Raw genomic sequence first — 17,825 nt, forward strand, 5'->3', positions numbered from 1 at the left:
TACGGCTTGCACTCTCTCAATTAGGGATTTTCCCAGTGGTTAATTTCACTGATGTGTACAACCTTTATTCAAATAGTTGCAAATGTATTAATTAAAAAACTGAGCATGTATGTTTGATATACGGCCAAACCTCATTTGAAAGAATATATTCAGAGTATAGGCTACTCTTCATTAGCAAACTGTAAATAAAGTACCAAACGAAAGAAGAAAAAAAAACTCGTTTTTTCCCCCGCTGTGGGGTGGGGGTGGGGTGCGTGGCTGGGGGGGGGGGGGGGGGAGCACTCACTGGCCCATATTGTAAACCAGTGTAATGCTTTATGCTGTCGTCCACTCACAGTTAACAGTCTTTGTATTGAGTTGTACTTGAAATGTAGGCTACTGTAATTATTCTGCAAGCTGTTAATGATTGATTGATTAACAGCTTGAAGACTAATTACAGTAGCCTACAGTCCCCACACAGTGACAGCACTCCATGTTTACGGCACGCACAGACAGACAGAATATTCTAGTGTAGGCTATAATACTATTACACTGCACTGCAGTGTTTATGTATTTTCTTAAGCAATTGATGAATGTACTCGTCCTCATTTCGATCAGCACATTCAGTATTTAGTACCGTATCTTAACAGCAGCTTTTCCCACTGCGTGCGAGGCTTTTCAGTTTCCTGAAAATAAACAAAAAGCGACTCGACTGTATGCACTGGGCCAGGGCTATAGCCCACTTCCCCCGGCCGTGCACACTGACTGCAGCTGAGCCCTGCTACAACTCCCAACATCTACCAACGCTAAATATAAAGATGCTTTGAGTTTACACCGATGGTCCGACTGTGGCCTACGGAGTGCTTGTGCACTGTGTTAGTCCGTAGTTTTCAATAAATAAGTGGTTTATAATGTCAGAGAGGCATACGGAGTGCTTGTGCACTGTGTTAGTCCGTAGTTTTCAATAAATAAGTGGTTTATAATGTCAGAGAGGCATACGGGGTGCTTGTGCAATGTGTTAGTCCGTAGTTTTCAATAAATAAGTGGTTTATAATGTCAGAGAGGCATACGGGGTGCTTGTGCAATGTGTTAGTCCGTAGTTTTCAATAAATAAGTGGTTTATAATGTCAGAGAGGCATACGGGGTGCTTGTGCAATGTGTTAGTCCGTAGTTTTCAATAAATAAGTGGTTTATAATGTCAGAGAGGCATACGGGGTGCTTGTGCAATGTGTTAGTCCGTAGTTTTCAATAAATAAGTGGTTTATAATGTCAGAGAGGCATACGGGGTGCTTGTGCAATGTGTTAGTCCGTAGTTTTCAATAAATAAGTGGTTTATAATGTCAGAGAGGCATACGGGGTGCTTGTGCAATGTGTTAGTCCGTAGTTTTCAATAAATAAGTGGTTTATAATGTCAGAGAGGCATACGGGGTGCTTGTGCAATGTGTTAGTCCGTAGTTTTCAATAAATAAGTGGTTTATAATGTCAGAGAGGCATACGGGGTGCTTGTGCAATGTGTTAGTCCGTAGTTTTCAATAAATAAGTGGTTTATAATGTCAGAGAGGCATACGGGGTGCTTGTGCAATGTGTTAGTCCGTAGTTTTCAATACATTTGTGGATTATAATGTCAAAGGACACCTACGGACGGCTGCTATTCGAAACTGGCCCCCGTAAAATCTGAATCCCCCGTTTTCTCCTCACTCACTGTATATGTTTCTTTTCCATTTTTACCTCATTTATGATGAATTCCTGTTCTGTTCCTTGACTATATTATAGAAGTGTCTATTTGTACGTCTCTAAATGTTTTGATGAATTGAACATGGTGGACCCTCTTCTTGTAAACAAGTGTACCTGTATCCGATTTGGATGAAATCAGATCAAAATGAAATGATCCGTCGCCGTGGAAACGGCGTCTTCGGCGCAGATGTTCTAACGGCGACAGAAATGCGTAGCTGTCCTCGCAAATGCAACTTTTTTTCTGTCACAATGCCAACACATACCCAATCCGTTATCCGATCCGATTCTTGGGCAGACGGACACTCACATTGCGATAGCCGCAGATCAGTATAAGCCTGGGACCGAGGCTACTCAGGCTAGCCGTATGTTTTGTTGTTATTAAAACAGGAAGACAACCCCGTCTTCCTGTGACTGTCTATCTCCAACAATACTATAGCCTAGCTACGTTTTAGAAATGCACCTATCACCATTGTTGGAGTAGCCTATAGTATGCAGCCCATGTAATGCGTAACAATAAACGCATCGATGAATGAATAAATAAATAAATAAATAAATAAACGTTTGTTTCTGAAGGGGTTCGAACTTTCTCCTCCGTTTGTCGGCATAAAGTTCCCCAGTCATGGAGCATAGGCCTACTACATTGAGCCATTCTAGACAATTTGTAATCATATATCAAATCATATAATAAATATTATAAAATCAGCCATCACAACTCAAAACGAACTGGGAACTAGATCAACTTGAAATCTCATTCAGATTCACACCGATTACCAAAACGGCTGTTTAATAAGCCTAGATTTGTTTTTAACATCAACATCTCACCATCATCACCTATATAAGTTCACCTTATGGTAATTAATGTTATACAGGCCACATAGAAATAGTAAATATGATGCATGATAGGTTAAAGTAGCAATTTCTTTATAACATGACCTATGCCCAAAAGCCACATTACACTGACGTGACTTGGTCAGTCAATGTGCTACAAATTATCAAAGCGAATGGTGCTACTGCTAATGTTTCAGTTTCACACACAATATTCTGCCCATTTAAAGCGTCAAAATAAACGCATCAACGGATGACTGAATAAATAAATAAATAAATAATTGTCAACATCTCACAGGATTCGAACTCCTCCCAATGTCAGCACTCAGCAGGAGCACACCAGTCTGAAGCATAGCCCAGTGTGCCATTATGTGCACTTCATCTCTGAACAGTAAATAACTCATAGAGTACAAATCCAGTTATTATCACAACTCAAAACAACAGACAACAGAATAGATTAATTTGAGATATCAACACCATTATTATTATTTCAGTTAAAATATAGCAAAAATAGCTGATCTACAAGCAGTGCGACGTGTTTTGAGCTGGCCCTCTGGAATGAGTGTGGAACTATAGTGGGCCTCTGGAGTGAGTGTGGAACTACATTGGCCCCCTTCAGTTTGCATACCAGGTGGACATTGGGTTTGATGTTTGATGATGTCATCTATTCTACATGCTAAACAAGGCATTCATACACCTTGACACCCTGGGCAATACAGTTAAAATCATGCTTTTTTTAACTTCTCCAATGTCTTCAAAACTATCCAGTCACAGCTGCTTGCAGAAGCTTGTGTTGATGGGGGAGGGGGGTTCATGGTTTGGTGGCATGGATCTAAGATCTAAGAATCTCTCGGGGCAGACTGAAGTATGTGAGACTGCAGGGTTGTCTGTTCAGAGGTGCTGGTGTACATCACGGGCACTCCCCAAGGTCACCTTTCCTGCTCACCCTATAGACGAAGGTCTCAGCTTACATCGAGATGAACCCGTTTAGTTTATGGCTGCTCCAGCAGTAGTGGCAACATTCCAAAAAACAAAACAAACGGAATGTCAAAATATCCACTGCAGGGTCTGAGACCAGAGCCATTGAGTAATTTAAATGCTACTTTAAATGCTTAGTTAGTGTGACCTTTCACTGCTACCATTACTCAATGGCTCTGGTCTCAGACCCCACGGTGGATATTTTGACAATCCGTTTTTTTCTTTTTTGTTTGAATGTTGCCATTGCTGTTCGAGCAGCCATAAACTAAACAGGTTCATCTCAATGTTCTGGGCATCTTTGTAATGTTAATGTTAGTAAAAAGCAGGTAAAAGAGTAACATTTGACTTGAGGCAGACTAACATCAGTCACTCTACCGTTCACTGTAGTAGAAGTAGTAGTAGTGGTTTTGATTGATTGATTGAAATATTTATTAACAGTTTGTAGAATTACAGTACATTTCAAGCACAAACTCAATACAAAGACTGATAACTGTGAGTGGACGACCCAATTAAGCATTACACTTGTTTACAACAGGGTCCACATTGTTCAATTCATCAAAACATTTAGAGACATACAAATAGACACTTCTATGTAGCTAAAGAACAGAACAGGAATTCATCATGGTGAGGGTTTAAACCCTGCAGCTATGTCGAGTCCGCCTACAGGAAATATGTAAGCTGCCATGAGACCCGTTTCTGACTACTCTGATGCACTGATGATGTGTTCTTCTGGAATGCTCAGATCTTTTAGCGTATGCAACAGGATGCTGCAAATGGCTGGTGAGGAAGACGCGGGCTCCGTCGTGGGGAGCTCACATGGAGTGGATGGTTTAGGTGCATGCAGCGATGAAGCTGTACACCATAATGGCAAACCTGAGTGTTCTAGATAGATTTAATCATGAATTGGAACATTCCAATGTGTTTCTAATGATTAAAATACATGCATCGACTTGACTGAAAGTGTCAAAAGTTAAGTTATAAATCGTTTTCACATAGCCACCATCTTGTAAATGCAAATTAGGGTACCAGACACACCGCATTGTAATGATAAGTATTCCAACATGTTTGTAATGGTCAAATAACTAAATAAATAGACACTGCATTTGTAGCTCATCTGGTTCAAATGTTACAGCCAAAACTGTTTTAGGTGGCAGCCATATTGAATTTGGCCACCATAGCGACCCCGAAGGTCACAGGCTCGGGCGCCCTAGCTTAATCTAGAGCATGCCCTGGGCTACAACCGGGCCAAATTTGGTCCCTTTAATATTGATTGGCATGGAAATATCCGTAAGGCCCGGGACTATTGCTGAAATGTCAGATGCTGTGACAGTTTGTGGTACTTTAATAAATGTTGCATACAATATTTTGAAATAATTCTAACCTTTATTGCATTATTGTAATTATTTTGCATTATTCCAAAATAGGGGGGCGTGGTAACATTTTGATAGACCAGCCATTTTGGGCCAAGGTGCGCTGCTTTTCTTTTCTACCTATCATTACACAGTAGGTTGTGAAATTTTGAATTTATGAAACATAACCTTTTGGCTAAATTGTGTATGTTTCATTGTGTATGTTTCATTTGCTACATTTCATGATCTAGATTCACATATGAGTAAACTAAGGTCACATTCTCACCAGAGAGCTTTGCTGCGATTAAAACGAATCCTGCTGCGCATTTTCAGAAAGTGCGCTTCGTTTGGCAGGTGTGAAGGCTCATTCGAATCCTAATGCGCAGCAAAGAACCGCATTTTACTCCGCCCAAAAACGGGGGTTTCACTTCGCTTCCAATCGCACTTGACTACGATTCGGTGCAGGTGTGAATGCAATCCGCAGTAAATAAAGGAAATGAAGCAAACAATGTGGCGGGTGAGGAGCTGAACACAGTTGGAGACGGAGAAGGCATATTTTACGCAGCGCAAAGATGTCCCGTTACTGTGGATAGACGTGGTCGAATGAGGAGACTGAAGCCCTGATCGAAATGAGGATGTGTACATTAATCAATTGCTTAAGAAAACACATAAAAACACTGCAGTGTAGCCTATTATAGCCTACAGAATATTCTGTCTGTCTGTCTGTCTGTCTGTGCGTGCCGTAAACATGGAGTGCTGTCAGCCTGTCACTGTGTGGGGACTGGGGAGTTATATCAGTGCGCTCATGCAGCGCTGTGCCTCCATGCCCAAAAGAACAGTGTGTGGCGGCTGCGTGCGTATAGAGAGAGAAAGAGAGAGAGGGGGTCCCAGACGGGCGACGGCACGACACATGCACGTTATGAGTGTAATTTTATTACCATAGATTTCACTGTGTAGGCTAGTTTATGAATGGAACACATTGATAAAGGTCCCCCCTGCTGCATTTCCAATTGCTGCGAATGACAGTGTGAAGGCAAACCGCAGCCAATTAAATATGCAAGATTCCCAATTTCCCCACCCATACGCATTCGAGTCTACCGAAGTATTAGGGGAGAATGTGACCAGTACTTGTTTCAGATGTTAGGTAGGCCTATATGTATTTATGATATTTTTATATATTTATTATATATATTTTGTGTTGCCAAAATCAATATAACACATTTTACAAGCAAAAACAGCAGCACAAGATTTTCGTGGTAAGACGAACCACTTTTTGCTTAAGTTGTCCTGGAAGCAAGGCAAAATGAGATGGCAGTAAAATCTAATGATCTACACATATTTCAGGATGTCTATCAATTTAAATGATGAGTAAGAGCATCTATGACAAAGGGCCATGAAAATATGACCTTTTAAAAAAAAGTGGTAATGTGGCTCAATTTGCCCCAGGTAAGAGGTAAATTGATCCAAGTCGAGGGGTCAGTTGAACCACATGATATTTGAATGTTAAAAGCTTAAACTTGAACAGATAATGTATTCACTTATCGATAATAATAAAATAACAGTTTTCCCTTTTGCAAATAGTCTTGTTTATTTGTTTATTATTTAAACAATATTAAGACAATTAAATAAAGTTTGTTATACAAAACCTTATATTTGCAATATTGTTAATACAATATTGCAAACTTCTCTAAAATGAGTATGTAAATGCAAATTAAAGGTCATTCAGTATAATTTCAGTAGCAAAGACTTAATACAAAAGTTATGAATAGTGATTTCCATTAACTCAATTTACCCCCGGACATTGGTTAATTTTACCCCCAGCCTCCATTTTAGAAAACAACGACTAGAATAAGTTACTTCAGACAATGTATTTGCTAAATGATTCACATGGTTCTATCCATTGGCAAATCATCAACGTGTATGATATTACATTTTAGACCTAGGTACATTTTGCTTTGTATAACAGTCATTTTACATGATGTGTCAAATTTTTATTTTGACGACAATTTTTTTTGTTTAAAAGAATGTTTTCTACTTTCCCCATGTGCTTCCCAACTTCACAGCCAGGTGTAAATGATGGACGCTTACTAGATTTAAGGTCACTTGGCAACACAGGGTTTTTTTTTTAAGATGCCCAGCCCGCACGGGCTTACAAGACACTCACAAAATTGTACATATAATAATACATATACAAATAGACAGTTACTCATGGATACATCGTTCTCCAACGTAACTGCCATGCCTTCGCTATAAATTTTCCATAAACAAAAACTTCATTACTGAACAACCAATTTAACATAAAACACTCAGACATTCAAAACAGATCTGGGTTCTGTGAAATAAAACGTTTCTTAAATCATGGTATAGTGGACAGTAGAAAACAAAATGAAACTCATCCTCTACAACTCCCAGGTCACAGAGAGCACACAGTCGCTGCTCCTCAGGAACGCCAGTATATCTGCCAACCTCAACTGCCAGAGGTAAAGCACCAGATCTTAACTGGGCACAGAGGGACCGCTGTCCTCTTTTTAAATTAAATGCAACATAAGGTTCAGTCATGTAGTCCTCTTTAAATTGAATATAACTTCTTAATTTCTCCTTTTTCACAATGTCCACCCTCCATTTCTGCTGATGTAACATTGACAGTTTATATTTGACTGTATTAATGTTAAAATGAAGGTTATTTAAGTCAGAAACTGAGATAATTGAGGAGACCTCTCTTATCCACAGATGATTACATCTTTTATTCCAATTAAATATATTTTTTGTAAGCCTCTCTTCTGGCAGTTGGGTAAGGCGATTCCATAACCTGATCATCTCACATCTCTGCCTTGTCAGGCAGCTTTCCCAACCTGTGTCACCTTCAATGGCCAACTTAGTGGTATACTTATGCACCCCGAGAAAACACCTCAACGCTCTACTCTGAATGTTTTTACATTCGGTAGCCTCCTCAAAGCCCCACACACCTGCTGCATCAAACAGAATGGAAGTGATGTATATGGAAATCACAATTCACAATGATATAGCTTAAATAACTGGGGCCTGGCCCCATGGCTGTGCTCTGCTGTACTCTACACTCTGCAATAAAATGGACTTGGAAACTTTCATTTGCCTGCACCGTTGTCAGTCTTTTTTAAGGTGGTAGAAAATATACTTCAGAAGAGACCATGGCGTCATAGAGCTTGGTAAATGTAGCAAAACCTAAATCAGGGCAACATTTCATTTTTACTTAATATGGTACCTAATGCTCTACCTGCTGAGTCAGCCAATACATTCTTTCCCTCAGAGAAACTCATATATTCATGAAAAACAAAACCTAAGTAGTAAGTATTTGTATGAGGGGGAATAAGTCAAAGATATTGACCCGAACATAAAACTGTGGTTACTTTGCTGTAGGCCTACAGCCTTCCTTCTGAAGTGTATAATATGAGTTCTCTCTCTGTTAATCGAAAGTCTCCATTTACTGCACCATAGACTGCAATGCAATATTCAGCATTTTTTGTAAATTTGACTCATTATATGTTTCTTTTCCATTTTTACCTCCTTTATGATGAATTCCTGTTCTGTTCCTTGACTATATAGAAGTGTCTATTTACGTCTCTAAATGTTTTGATGAATTGAACATGGTGGACCCTCTTGTAAACATGTGTACCGGATGCGCTCCTCCCTCAGTTGAGGAAGTTCCCATGTCGGCCACAGACTGGATTTCTTTATTGAAAACTACGGACTAATAGTTTATAGGCCTATTGCACAAGCAAAACATGTCAAAATCCATCAACTATACATCTACGATAAAAGAAAAACAAACAAAAAAAACAATCTAAATCTTAGGCTACCGTTAGCTATAGTAGCACAAGCCCAGGTCAGGACTACAATACAGTGAGTCGAGTGTAAATAAAGTTGTATTATCGTTACCTCTCACAGGTAATGTGTCGTAACCGCTGGGTCTGCTCCACAGTATCACCAACATGTAGAAATACATCCTCATCGTCCAACAGCAACAACCCGTCTCTAGTGTGACCGAGACAGAGAGAGACGCCATCGTTACACTCCCGACGCCCCAGAGAACCAAGGAAGGAATAATATCGGGACTTTAAGCAACGACTGTTTTCAGGACGGTCCACTACGCGGAAGTAATGACGCCCACGCCGTAGCTGTCAAACAGCCTCCGGCGACGGCGACATTGGTTGCCATGGTGACGCGTCCATGCAGCATGTGTCAAACACATTATTATTATTATTATTAAAACACCGCGTCGCGCGTCAGCTAACTTGCCGGTATTGCTTAATTCTTACATGCGCTGGACATGATCATCAGTGGAAAGAGGAAGGTGCTGGAGCAATCTGTGTTATTCTAAAACCGTTTTAATAAACATATGGTTAATATGAGATGTGGCATTAGTGTTATTTCTTCATTCAGAGCATGCCAACACATTACATAGCATAAGAGAGGTGATGGAGCAATCGGTGTAAATGTATGACAGCTATAATTTCAATTAACATGGTTATGACATGGCCTTGTACTTGTAGACACTAGGCCTACGTGTAAGGTGACATTCACACCAGAAAGCTTTGCTGTAATTAAAACGAATCCTGCTGCGCATTGTCAGAAAGTGCACTTCGTTTGGCAGGTGTGAAGGAGCTCATTCGAATCAATGCGTATATCAAAGAACCGCATTCTACTCCGAGCAAAAACGGGGGTTTCGCTTCGCTTCCAATCGCACTTTATTACGATTCGGTGCAGGTGTGAATGCAATCCGCTGTAAATAAAGTAAATGAAGCAAATGTGGCGGGTGAGGAGCTGAACACAGTTGGAGACGGAGAAGGCATATGTTACGCAGTAACGCAGCGCAAAGACGTCGTGGTCGAATGATGAGACTGAAGCCCTGATCGAAATGAGGAAGAGTACATTAATCAATTGCTTAAGGAAACACATAAAGACACTGCAGTGTAGCCTAGTATAGCCTACAGAATATTCTGTCTGTCTGTGCGTGCCGTAAACATGGAGTGCTGTCACTGTGTGGGGACTGGGGAGTTATATCAGTGGGCTCAGCGCTGTGCCTCCATGCCCAAAAGAACAGTGCGTGGCGGCTGCGTCGTGCGTAGAGAGAGAGAGAGAGAAAGAGAGACATAGGGGGGTCCAGTCCCAGACGGCACGACACATGCACGTTATAGTATAGTATAGAGTGTTATAGATTTCACTGTGGAGGCTATAGTTTATGAATGGGATAAAGGCCTGCTGCGTTTCCAATTTCTGCGAATGACAGTGTGAAGGCAAACCACAGCAAATGAAATATGCAAGAATCCCAAATTCTCCGACACACACACACACACACACACACACACACACACACACACACACACACACACACACACACACACAGTAATGCACTGCAGGACTCAGGCCAGGGCACGATTGAAATATTTATTAACAGTTTGCAGAATTACAGTAGCAGACATTTCAAGCACAAACTCAATACAAAATGCATGTACCTCTACCATAGCCCAGAGCGGTCATCCGGGGACCTTGAGGGAGATCCAGGGGGGTCCGGGGACCCCCAGGGGTCCTTGAGGGAGATCCAGGGGGTCCCCAGCTAAATGATAAACCAAATGGACCCTTATGGGTTTGTAACTGTGTCCCGTTAGGGTCCATTTGGTTCCATTTGTACACTCTCAGAGTTAAATTAACATTGGTTTTACAATATAAATTGGGGTCCCAGAGATAAAAATCCCATTAAATTGAGGTCTGTCCCATTGCTATAGGTTTGAAATGTGCCAGGTATTTGTATGCTTATGTCCTGTATGTCAGTCCTGTTTGTAGAGATAGATAGATAGATAGATAGATAGATAGATAGATAGATAGATAGATAGATAGATAGATAGATAGATAGATAGATAGATAGATAGATAGATAGATAGATAGATAGATAGATAGATAGATAGATAGATAGATCATTATTTGTCATTCATGCTTGCATGAAACAACGAAATTTAGTTTAGAGCTTCACCACTGGCATCAAATAAATAATAACCATACTGTAGGCCTACAATAACCCAAGTACAATAGTGCTGCATGGTGCAATGTAATAGTGCAAAGTTCAGTGCAAGACCAAGTCCATTTTCAGTACCCTTTTAATACTATAGAGGGGGCTCGGCGATGGCGGGCGGGGGGCAGGTTGTTCATTCAGCAGCCTGACAGCCTGTGGGTAAAGGCTGTTGGTCAGTCTGTTGGTTCTGGACCGGATGGATCCATATCTTCTACCAGAGGGCAGACGTTGGAAAATATGGTGTGCTGGGTGGAACTACTGGTCCTGTAGGATGTCATTTGTGCGGCGTAGGCAGTGGGAGGTGAAGACTGTGGAGATAACCTGGAGACTGACCTCCCTGCAGCCTCGACCACTCTGTGGAGATAACCTGGAGACTGACCTCCCTGCAGCCTCGACCACTCTGTGGAGATAACCGGGAGACTGACCTCCCTGCAGCCTCGACCACTCTGTGGAGATAACCGGGAGACTGACCTCCCTGCAGCCTTGACCACTCTGTGGAGATAACCTGGAGACTGACCTCCCTGCAGCCTCGACCACTCTGTGGAGATAACCTAGAGACTGACCTCCCTGCAGCCTCGACCACTCTGTGGAGATAACCTGGAGACCGACCTCCCTGCAGCCTCGACCACTCTGTGGAGATAACCTGGAGACTGACCTCCCTGCAGCCTCGACCACTCTGTGGAGATAACCTGGAGACCGACCTCCCTGCAGCCTCGACCACTCTGTGGAGATAACCGGGAGACTGACCTCCCTGCAGCCTCGACCACTCTGTGGAGATAACCTGGAGACTGACCTCCCTGCAGCCTCGACCACTCTGTGGAGATAACCTGGAGACTGACCTCCCTGCAGCCTCGACCACTCTGTGGAGATAACCTGGAGACTGACCTCCCTGCAGCCTCGACCACTCTGTGGAGATAACCGGGAGACTGACCTCCCTGCAGCCTCGACCACTCTGTGGAGATAACCTGGAGACTGACCTCCCTGCAGCCTTGACCACTCTGTGGAGATCTCTGGGAGACTGACTTGGTCCCAATGGTCCTCCCTGCAGCCTTGACCACTCTGTGGATGGCCTCCTTGTCTGCCCTGGTGCAGCTGGTAAAACACACTCTCTACTGCACAGCGGTAGAAGTTAATCAACAGAGCTTGTGGAAGTCCTGCCCATTTAAGTTTCCTTGTATTGTTTGTTTTTTGGTGTCTGGGGATTGCAGATGGAAATTAGCGTCTTTTGCTAAATCTGGTATATTTACACTGCATTTTCAATGTAATGTTCATCAATATACACTGTCCCGACTAAATAAACGAATAAAGTAAAGTAAAGTAGTGACTGAAAATGTAATCTTCTTCGATTTGAGGTATAGTGCAGACTTTTGGCCACAGAAAGAGTCATTTCAATTCAAGATAGAGAGGTCATCTTATGAAAATGGGCAGTTTTGTACAAGTGAGGCAGTGATATTCACTATAAAGTGCTGGGAAATAATCATATTCGATGTGTTTTTGTCATTTTCTGTGTGTTTCCGGTGATGATGTGGGTGATATTTTACAATAGAATTAGAATGGCAGCAAGCCCCAGAAATCAATTCTGCTACTTACCCCTATATGTGTCAGGATACTCCGTGCCACATTTCACATGCACTTCCATGTGTATTTATGTAATGTTAGTGAATTAATATTTTGCTTGCAGATCGGCAATTTTAAATGTCTGAAATGTGTAGAGTGGATCATTTATGTTTTGTAATAATAATCAAAATCTACAAAGAAACTTTAACTCAAGTTTTCAAATAGGCCTAAATGTACACGCACGCACGCACGCACGCACACAGCCACACACACACACACACAGCTGTCTGTTCTGACTGAGCAAGAGGAATCAGCCTGTCTGTAGTTCTGAAACTTAACCACATGCACCACTGGGAGAAGAGCTCCCTCCAGTGGCCATACATGAGACTGCTTTATTTGCTGTAGGGGTGCACACGTTAATCGAACCAATCGACGTAATTGATTATATGAAAATAAATGAATCATAAGCTAAGAACCTAACAGCGGAATATCTGTCTAATGAATGCTGTAATATATGCTGTCAAACAATAAAAAAACTGAAAAAAGGGGGGGGGGGGCATTCATATATACATTACAAATTCTAATTAGATTAATCACAGCTTAAAATGAATTATTGATTATGATTTTTTATTGAATGGATCCCCATTAGCTGACGCCGTGGCGACAGCCAATCTTCCTGGGGTCCATATAAAATACATACAAAAAATACATACGGCAATTACAAATACATTCAACAAAGTTAAATACATGAAAATACATAATTACAATTTATTCTATAACATTAAATGCACCATAATAAGAATAACATTATGGTCCTGTGGGATCAGCTTTAGCAAGTGTTCCTTTAAAGCATATTGTAAAGATAATTTATGTTGTGTTATGTTAATGTGAGGTGGTAACATGTTCCAAAATGATATTGATCGATACATAACGGTTTGTTTAAGGAGGTTGGTTTTTGGAGCAGGGAGTGATAAATGACGAGGCTGGCAATTCTGCTGTTATGATTATGTCTGTCTGTCACTTGATTTGAAAAAGTAATCTGGTGTTTGATTAGAAATTGGGTTTCTAACAAACATGAGGACACTGCAATGGAGTTTGTTTTTAACAGATAACCAGGACAGGCGTTTATGCATATATTCAGTATTTGTGCGAGTAGAACAATGAAGTGCCCGTCTCCGTCTAGCAGCTCGGTTCTGAACAAGTTGTAGTTTGTTCAGGTCTGTTTGAGTCTCCGCTGACCGTACAACAGGACAATAATAAAGGTGACAAAACACCAATGACTGCCTCACCTGACCCATGACTGAGGATGTCAAGTATGTGGAGCACTTCCTGACCATGGCTATAGAGCGTCGCAGTCCCTCCCCCTTTCAGAACGACGAGTGGCCCAGGAAATGATTCTCCATTCATTTTCTCCATAGGCATTTCAAAACGTATTTATTTAAAGACCTTTTAAGCGTCGTACGAAGCCAACTCTTGTCGTGACAAATCATGACAACACACACAATATTTTGGACCAAACAAATAATTACAAAGAAGAAAAACAACAAAAAAAGTGTTGTAACCTGCCGTTTTTTTCTACTTTCTAATTCTTTGTTCGGCCCGAAAAATTGTGTTTTTTGTCATGATTGGTCACGACAAGAGTTGGCTTTGTACGACGCTTATAAGGTCTTTAAATAAATGGTATAGCTGACATTGATAGGTGCAGCTGAGGGTCACCAATAAGCATATGCCTGGTGCCAAAAACAATATTTTTTGTTTTGGCAATCGCCATTCAAACTACATCCAGAATATGCCATGTTGTTCTGTATGTTTTTGTGAGGAATAGAAAGAGAAATAACTGAAGGTGATTTATACAATTAACTTATATAATAGGCCTACATAATTATGCATGCAAGTTTTATTCTATTCTAAGTTTTATTCAATAAAATGATTCTGATTCTGATCAGTGTTGTTTTTGGCAGCAAACTGTGATTTTACTTTTAGTCATATAGCCTCTTGAATAGTTTAAAAATAGTTTTAGTCACATTTTAGTCATCATATGATTTTAGTCGACTAAATCTACAGTTGATTTAGTCGACTAAAATTTATTTTGGCGGGCCTTGATGCCGTCAATATGACAATAGCCGAACGAAAATAGCCGATCTACAAGCGCACAACGCATCGCGCTGCGACGCGTTGTGGGCTTGTAGATCGGCTATTTTCAGCATGAAATTTCAGAATTTAAAAACAGGATGAAAACGGATTACAATGACATGTTTATGCCACTAGAGCGTATGCGTGTGACATCATCATACCAAGGACTATCTAAAGAGGACGAGACACGAAGACCGTACAGTGGACTCCATGTTGCTCCTGGAAGGACAGAAGACCGTACGGTGGACTCCATGTTGCTCCTGGAAGGACAGAAGACCGTACGGTGGACTCCATGTTGCTCCTGGAATGCGTCCACGCCATTAGACTTTTGAACAAGTGCAATATATCCCCTAACCTTTTTTAGATATGCTGCTATAAGGACTCCTGTTGTGCAATATCTGTCTCTCTCTATGAACTAATGGTGCTTTTTACGCAGTTTTTGGTTTTTAAAAGTGGATTTTAGATTTTAACAGTATTTTAGTTCTCTTTTAACTAGCATACTAAAAGCTAGTGAAACGACATTTCGTTCTCTTATTATGCATTTAATGTATATCTGCTGAATGACAATAAAGTCATCTATATATCTTCTTGTAAATAGTAAAAAGTATAAAGATGTTTAACTCTGGAGACTAATAAGACTATAGTGTACATTAGGGTCCATTTGGTTTAATTTCATCTTTAAGCTATTTTAGGGCGGGAACCCCTTTTGGTGTTAGCATTATGTCATGCTTTAGCTATTGAAAAATAGCAGATCTACAAGCTCGTAGCGTGCCACCGAGTGGCGCACTACGAGCTTGTAGGTCTGCTATTTTTTTAAACTGTCAGGATTTAAGACATTTTTAGAATCTGATCTCAGGTCAGAATGGGTTAAAGAACCACCATTCTTCTGTGCGTTAGAATCTGATCTCAGGTCAGAATGGGTTAAAGAGCTACAGTATAAAGGGTCCATTTGGTTACCAGCTCCCCATCATTTAGCTGCGTGGTCCCCGGACCACATGGGGACCACATGGAACCCCCTCAAAGACCACCTGGAACCCCCTCAAGGACCACATGGAACCCCCTCAAAGACCACCTGGAACCCCCTCAAGGACCACCTGGAACCCCCTCAAGGACCACATGGAACCCCCTCAAGGACCACATGGAACCCCCTCAAGGACCACCCTAACCCCCTGAAGGACCACCTGGAACCCCCTCAAGGACCACATGGAACCCCCTCAAGGACCCCCTGGAACCCCCTCAAAGAACACCTGGAACCCCCTCAAGGACCACCTGGAACCCCCTCAAAGACCCCCTGGAACCCCCTCAAAGAACACCTGGAACCCCCTCAAGGACCACCTGGAACCCCCTCAAAGAACACCGGTGGTTAGAAATTAGAAAGTAGAAATCTCTAATCTAATCTAATCTCTGTGACGTCACCGCCCACCACACTCAACAAACTGACCACATTCCCGCTGTTCACTATTCACTATGAATAATTAATACACGACAACAGAACCACGACAGACTTTCAACAATCCGTTTATTAAATTCACAGTTTATCATTTAGGCACTGAGCAATGAATCCACTGAGCCATTTACAGTAACATGTTTTATCATTTAGGCACTGAGCAATGAATCCACTTAACCATTTACAGTAACATGTTTTATCATTTAGGCACTGAGCAATGAATCCACTGAGCAATTTACAGTAACATGTTTTATCATTTAGGCACTGAGCCATTTACAGTAACATGTTTTATCATTTAGGCACTGAGCCATTTACAGTAACATGTTTTATCATTTAGGCACTGAGCCATTTACAGTAACATGTTTTAGAACACCACAAAGTTGGTACGGTGACTTTAAAATAAAATACACCATGAATTAAAATACACCATGAAATAAAATACACCATGAAATAAAATACACCATGAAATAAAATACACCATGAATTAAAATACACCATACAATAAAATACACCTTTGGCCCAGCCTGTAACAGGAACATCTGTTCATAGGCCTACAGTAAGAATCACACCTGTGTGAAGTGAGGGGCGCTCTTATTATCGTACATCATCTCATCCCGACCAATCACAATCTGCATCCCCACCAGAGCATGTGAGCGAGGAGCGGATTTTGAAATGAGCGCGGAGCGGGTTTTAAAACGGGTCAGAGTGACTTCCGGAGCGAGAACTGTCCTCCGCTCCGAGCCGCTCCGCTCAGTGCAACACGGCACTGTGCACAAAATCATATGTCTGAGCATGCTCGGTCCGTTGAAGGAGAAGTGGAGAAAGATGATGAAGTACAAAAGGAAAAAAGCCTCTATATGGCCATTGGCCGCGGCACCGTGTTTCAATTATTATACAGAGAGAGGGGTAATAGGGGTAAGTAAACTAGTAGGCTAGCAGCTCCCTTTAATTCCTCTGAAGTGACACAGAACTTTATTTCCAGTCCCCGTTCACAAAGTGCAACAGTCCCGTATAGCCTAAATATTATTAGGCTATCAACTGCCAAGCTTGGCTAGCGGTTTACATCAATCATTGCCTCTCAAGCCCATATACGTGTAATCTGCTTCACGGACTGTCCATGACAATAGACAATACACATCACCAATGCACCGCTCATGGACTGTCCATGACAATAGACACTACACATCACCAATGCACCGCTCATGGCGTGGTCGACAGTTTACAGATCACTTTCACTTTGGGATTTGGACACATATTATGCGACGATGGGTAGCCTACAGTAAGCATTTTGGAAACCAAATAGCCTGTACAGTGGACTGTAGGCCTAACATCGGTGGTCGTCATGTAACTTGCCTGTATCTAAACCAAATAGCCTGTACAGTGGACTGTAGGCCTAACATTGGTGGTCGTCATGTAACTTGCCTGTATCTAAACCAAATAGCCTGTACAGTGGACTGTAGGCCTAACATCGGTGGTCGTCATGTAACTTGCCTGTATCTAAACCAAATAGCCTGTACAGTGGACTGTAGGCCTAACATTGGTGGTCGTCATGTAACTTGCCTGTATCTAAACCAAATAGCCTGTACAGTGGACTGTAGGCCTAACATTGGTGGTCGTCATGTAACTTGCCTGTATCTTACGTGTGTATGCGGTCTGCAGTGAACATTAACGTTAACGTTACCGCGGGGATGTTGATTGATTAGGTCAGGATGACATTAGGTTATTATTCACTGCGCCCAGCTGGGTTAACGATGCGTAAATGAAGGTGAGCGCTGAG

General features: G+C 41.6%; 2 protein-coding genes across 2 annotated transcripts in view; one reads left to right on the plus strand and one right to left on the minus strand.

The window, feature by feature from the left end:
* Positions 1-8,853, minus strand: part of LOC310873306 (uncharacterized protein) — a gene marked incomplete at both ends in the record, with an annotated part of 113,380 nt that extends 104,527 nt beyond the window's left edge. Inside the window, one exon of the mRNA XM_083785654.1 lies at positions 8,781-8,853. Within this exon, the coding sequence (XP_083641780.1) occupies positions 8,781-8,853 (73 nt within the window). The remainder of the gene's footprint in view (positions 1-8,780) is intronic.
* Positions 1-17,825, plus strand: part of LOC310873828 (chemerin-like receptor 1) — a gene marked incomplete at both ends in the record, with an annotated part of 592,518 nt that overhangs the window by 478,962 nt on the left and 95,731 nt on the right. The gene's annotated exons all lie outside the window — the stretch shown is intronic.

The sequence above is a fragment of the Protomyctophum parallelum genome (genome assembly GCF_964188405.1).
Source record: "Protomyctophum parallelum genome assembly, chromosome: 16".
NCBI classification, from domain to species: domain Eukaryota; kingdom Metazoa; phylum Chordata; class Actinopteri; order Myctophiformes; family Myctophidae; genus Protomyctophum; species Protomyctophum parallelum.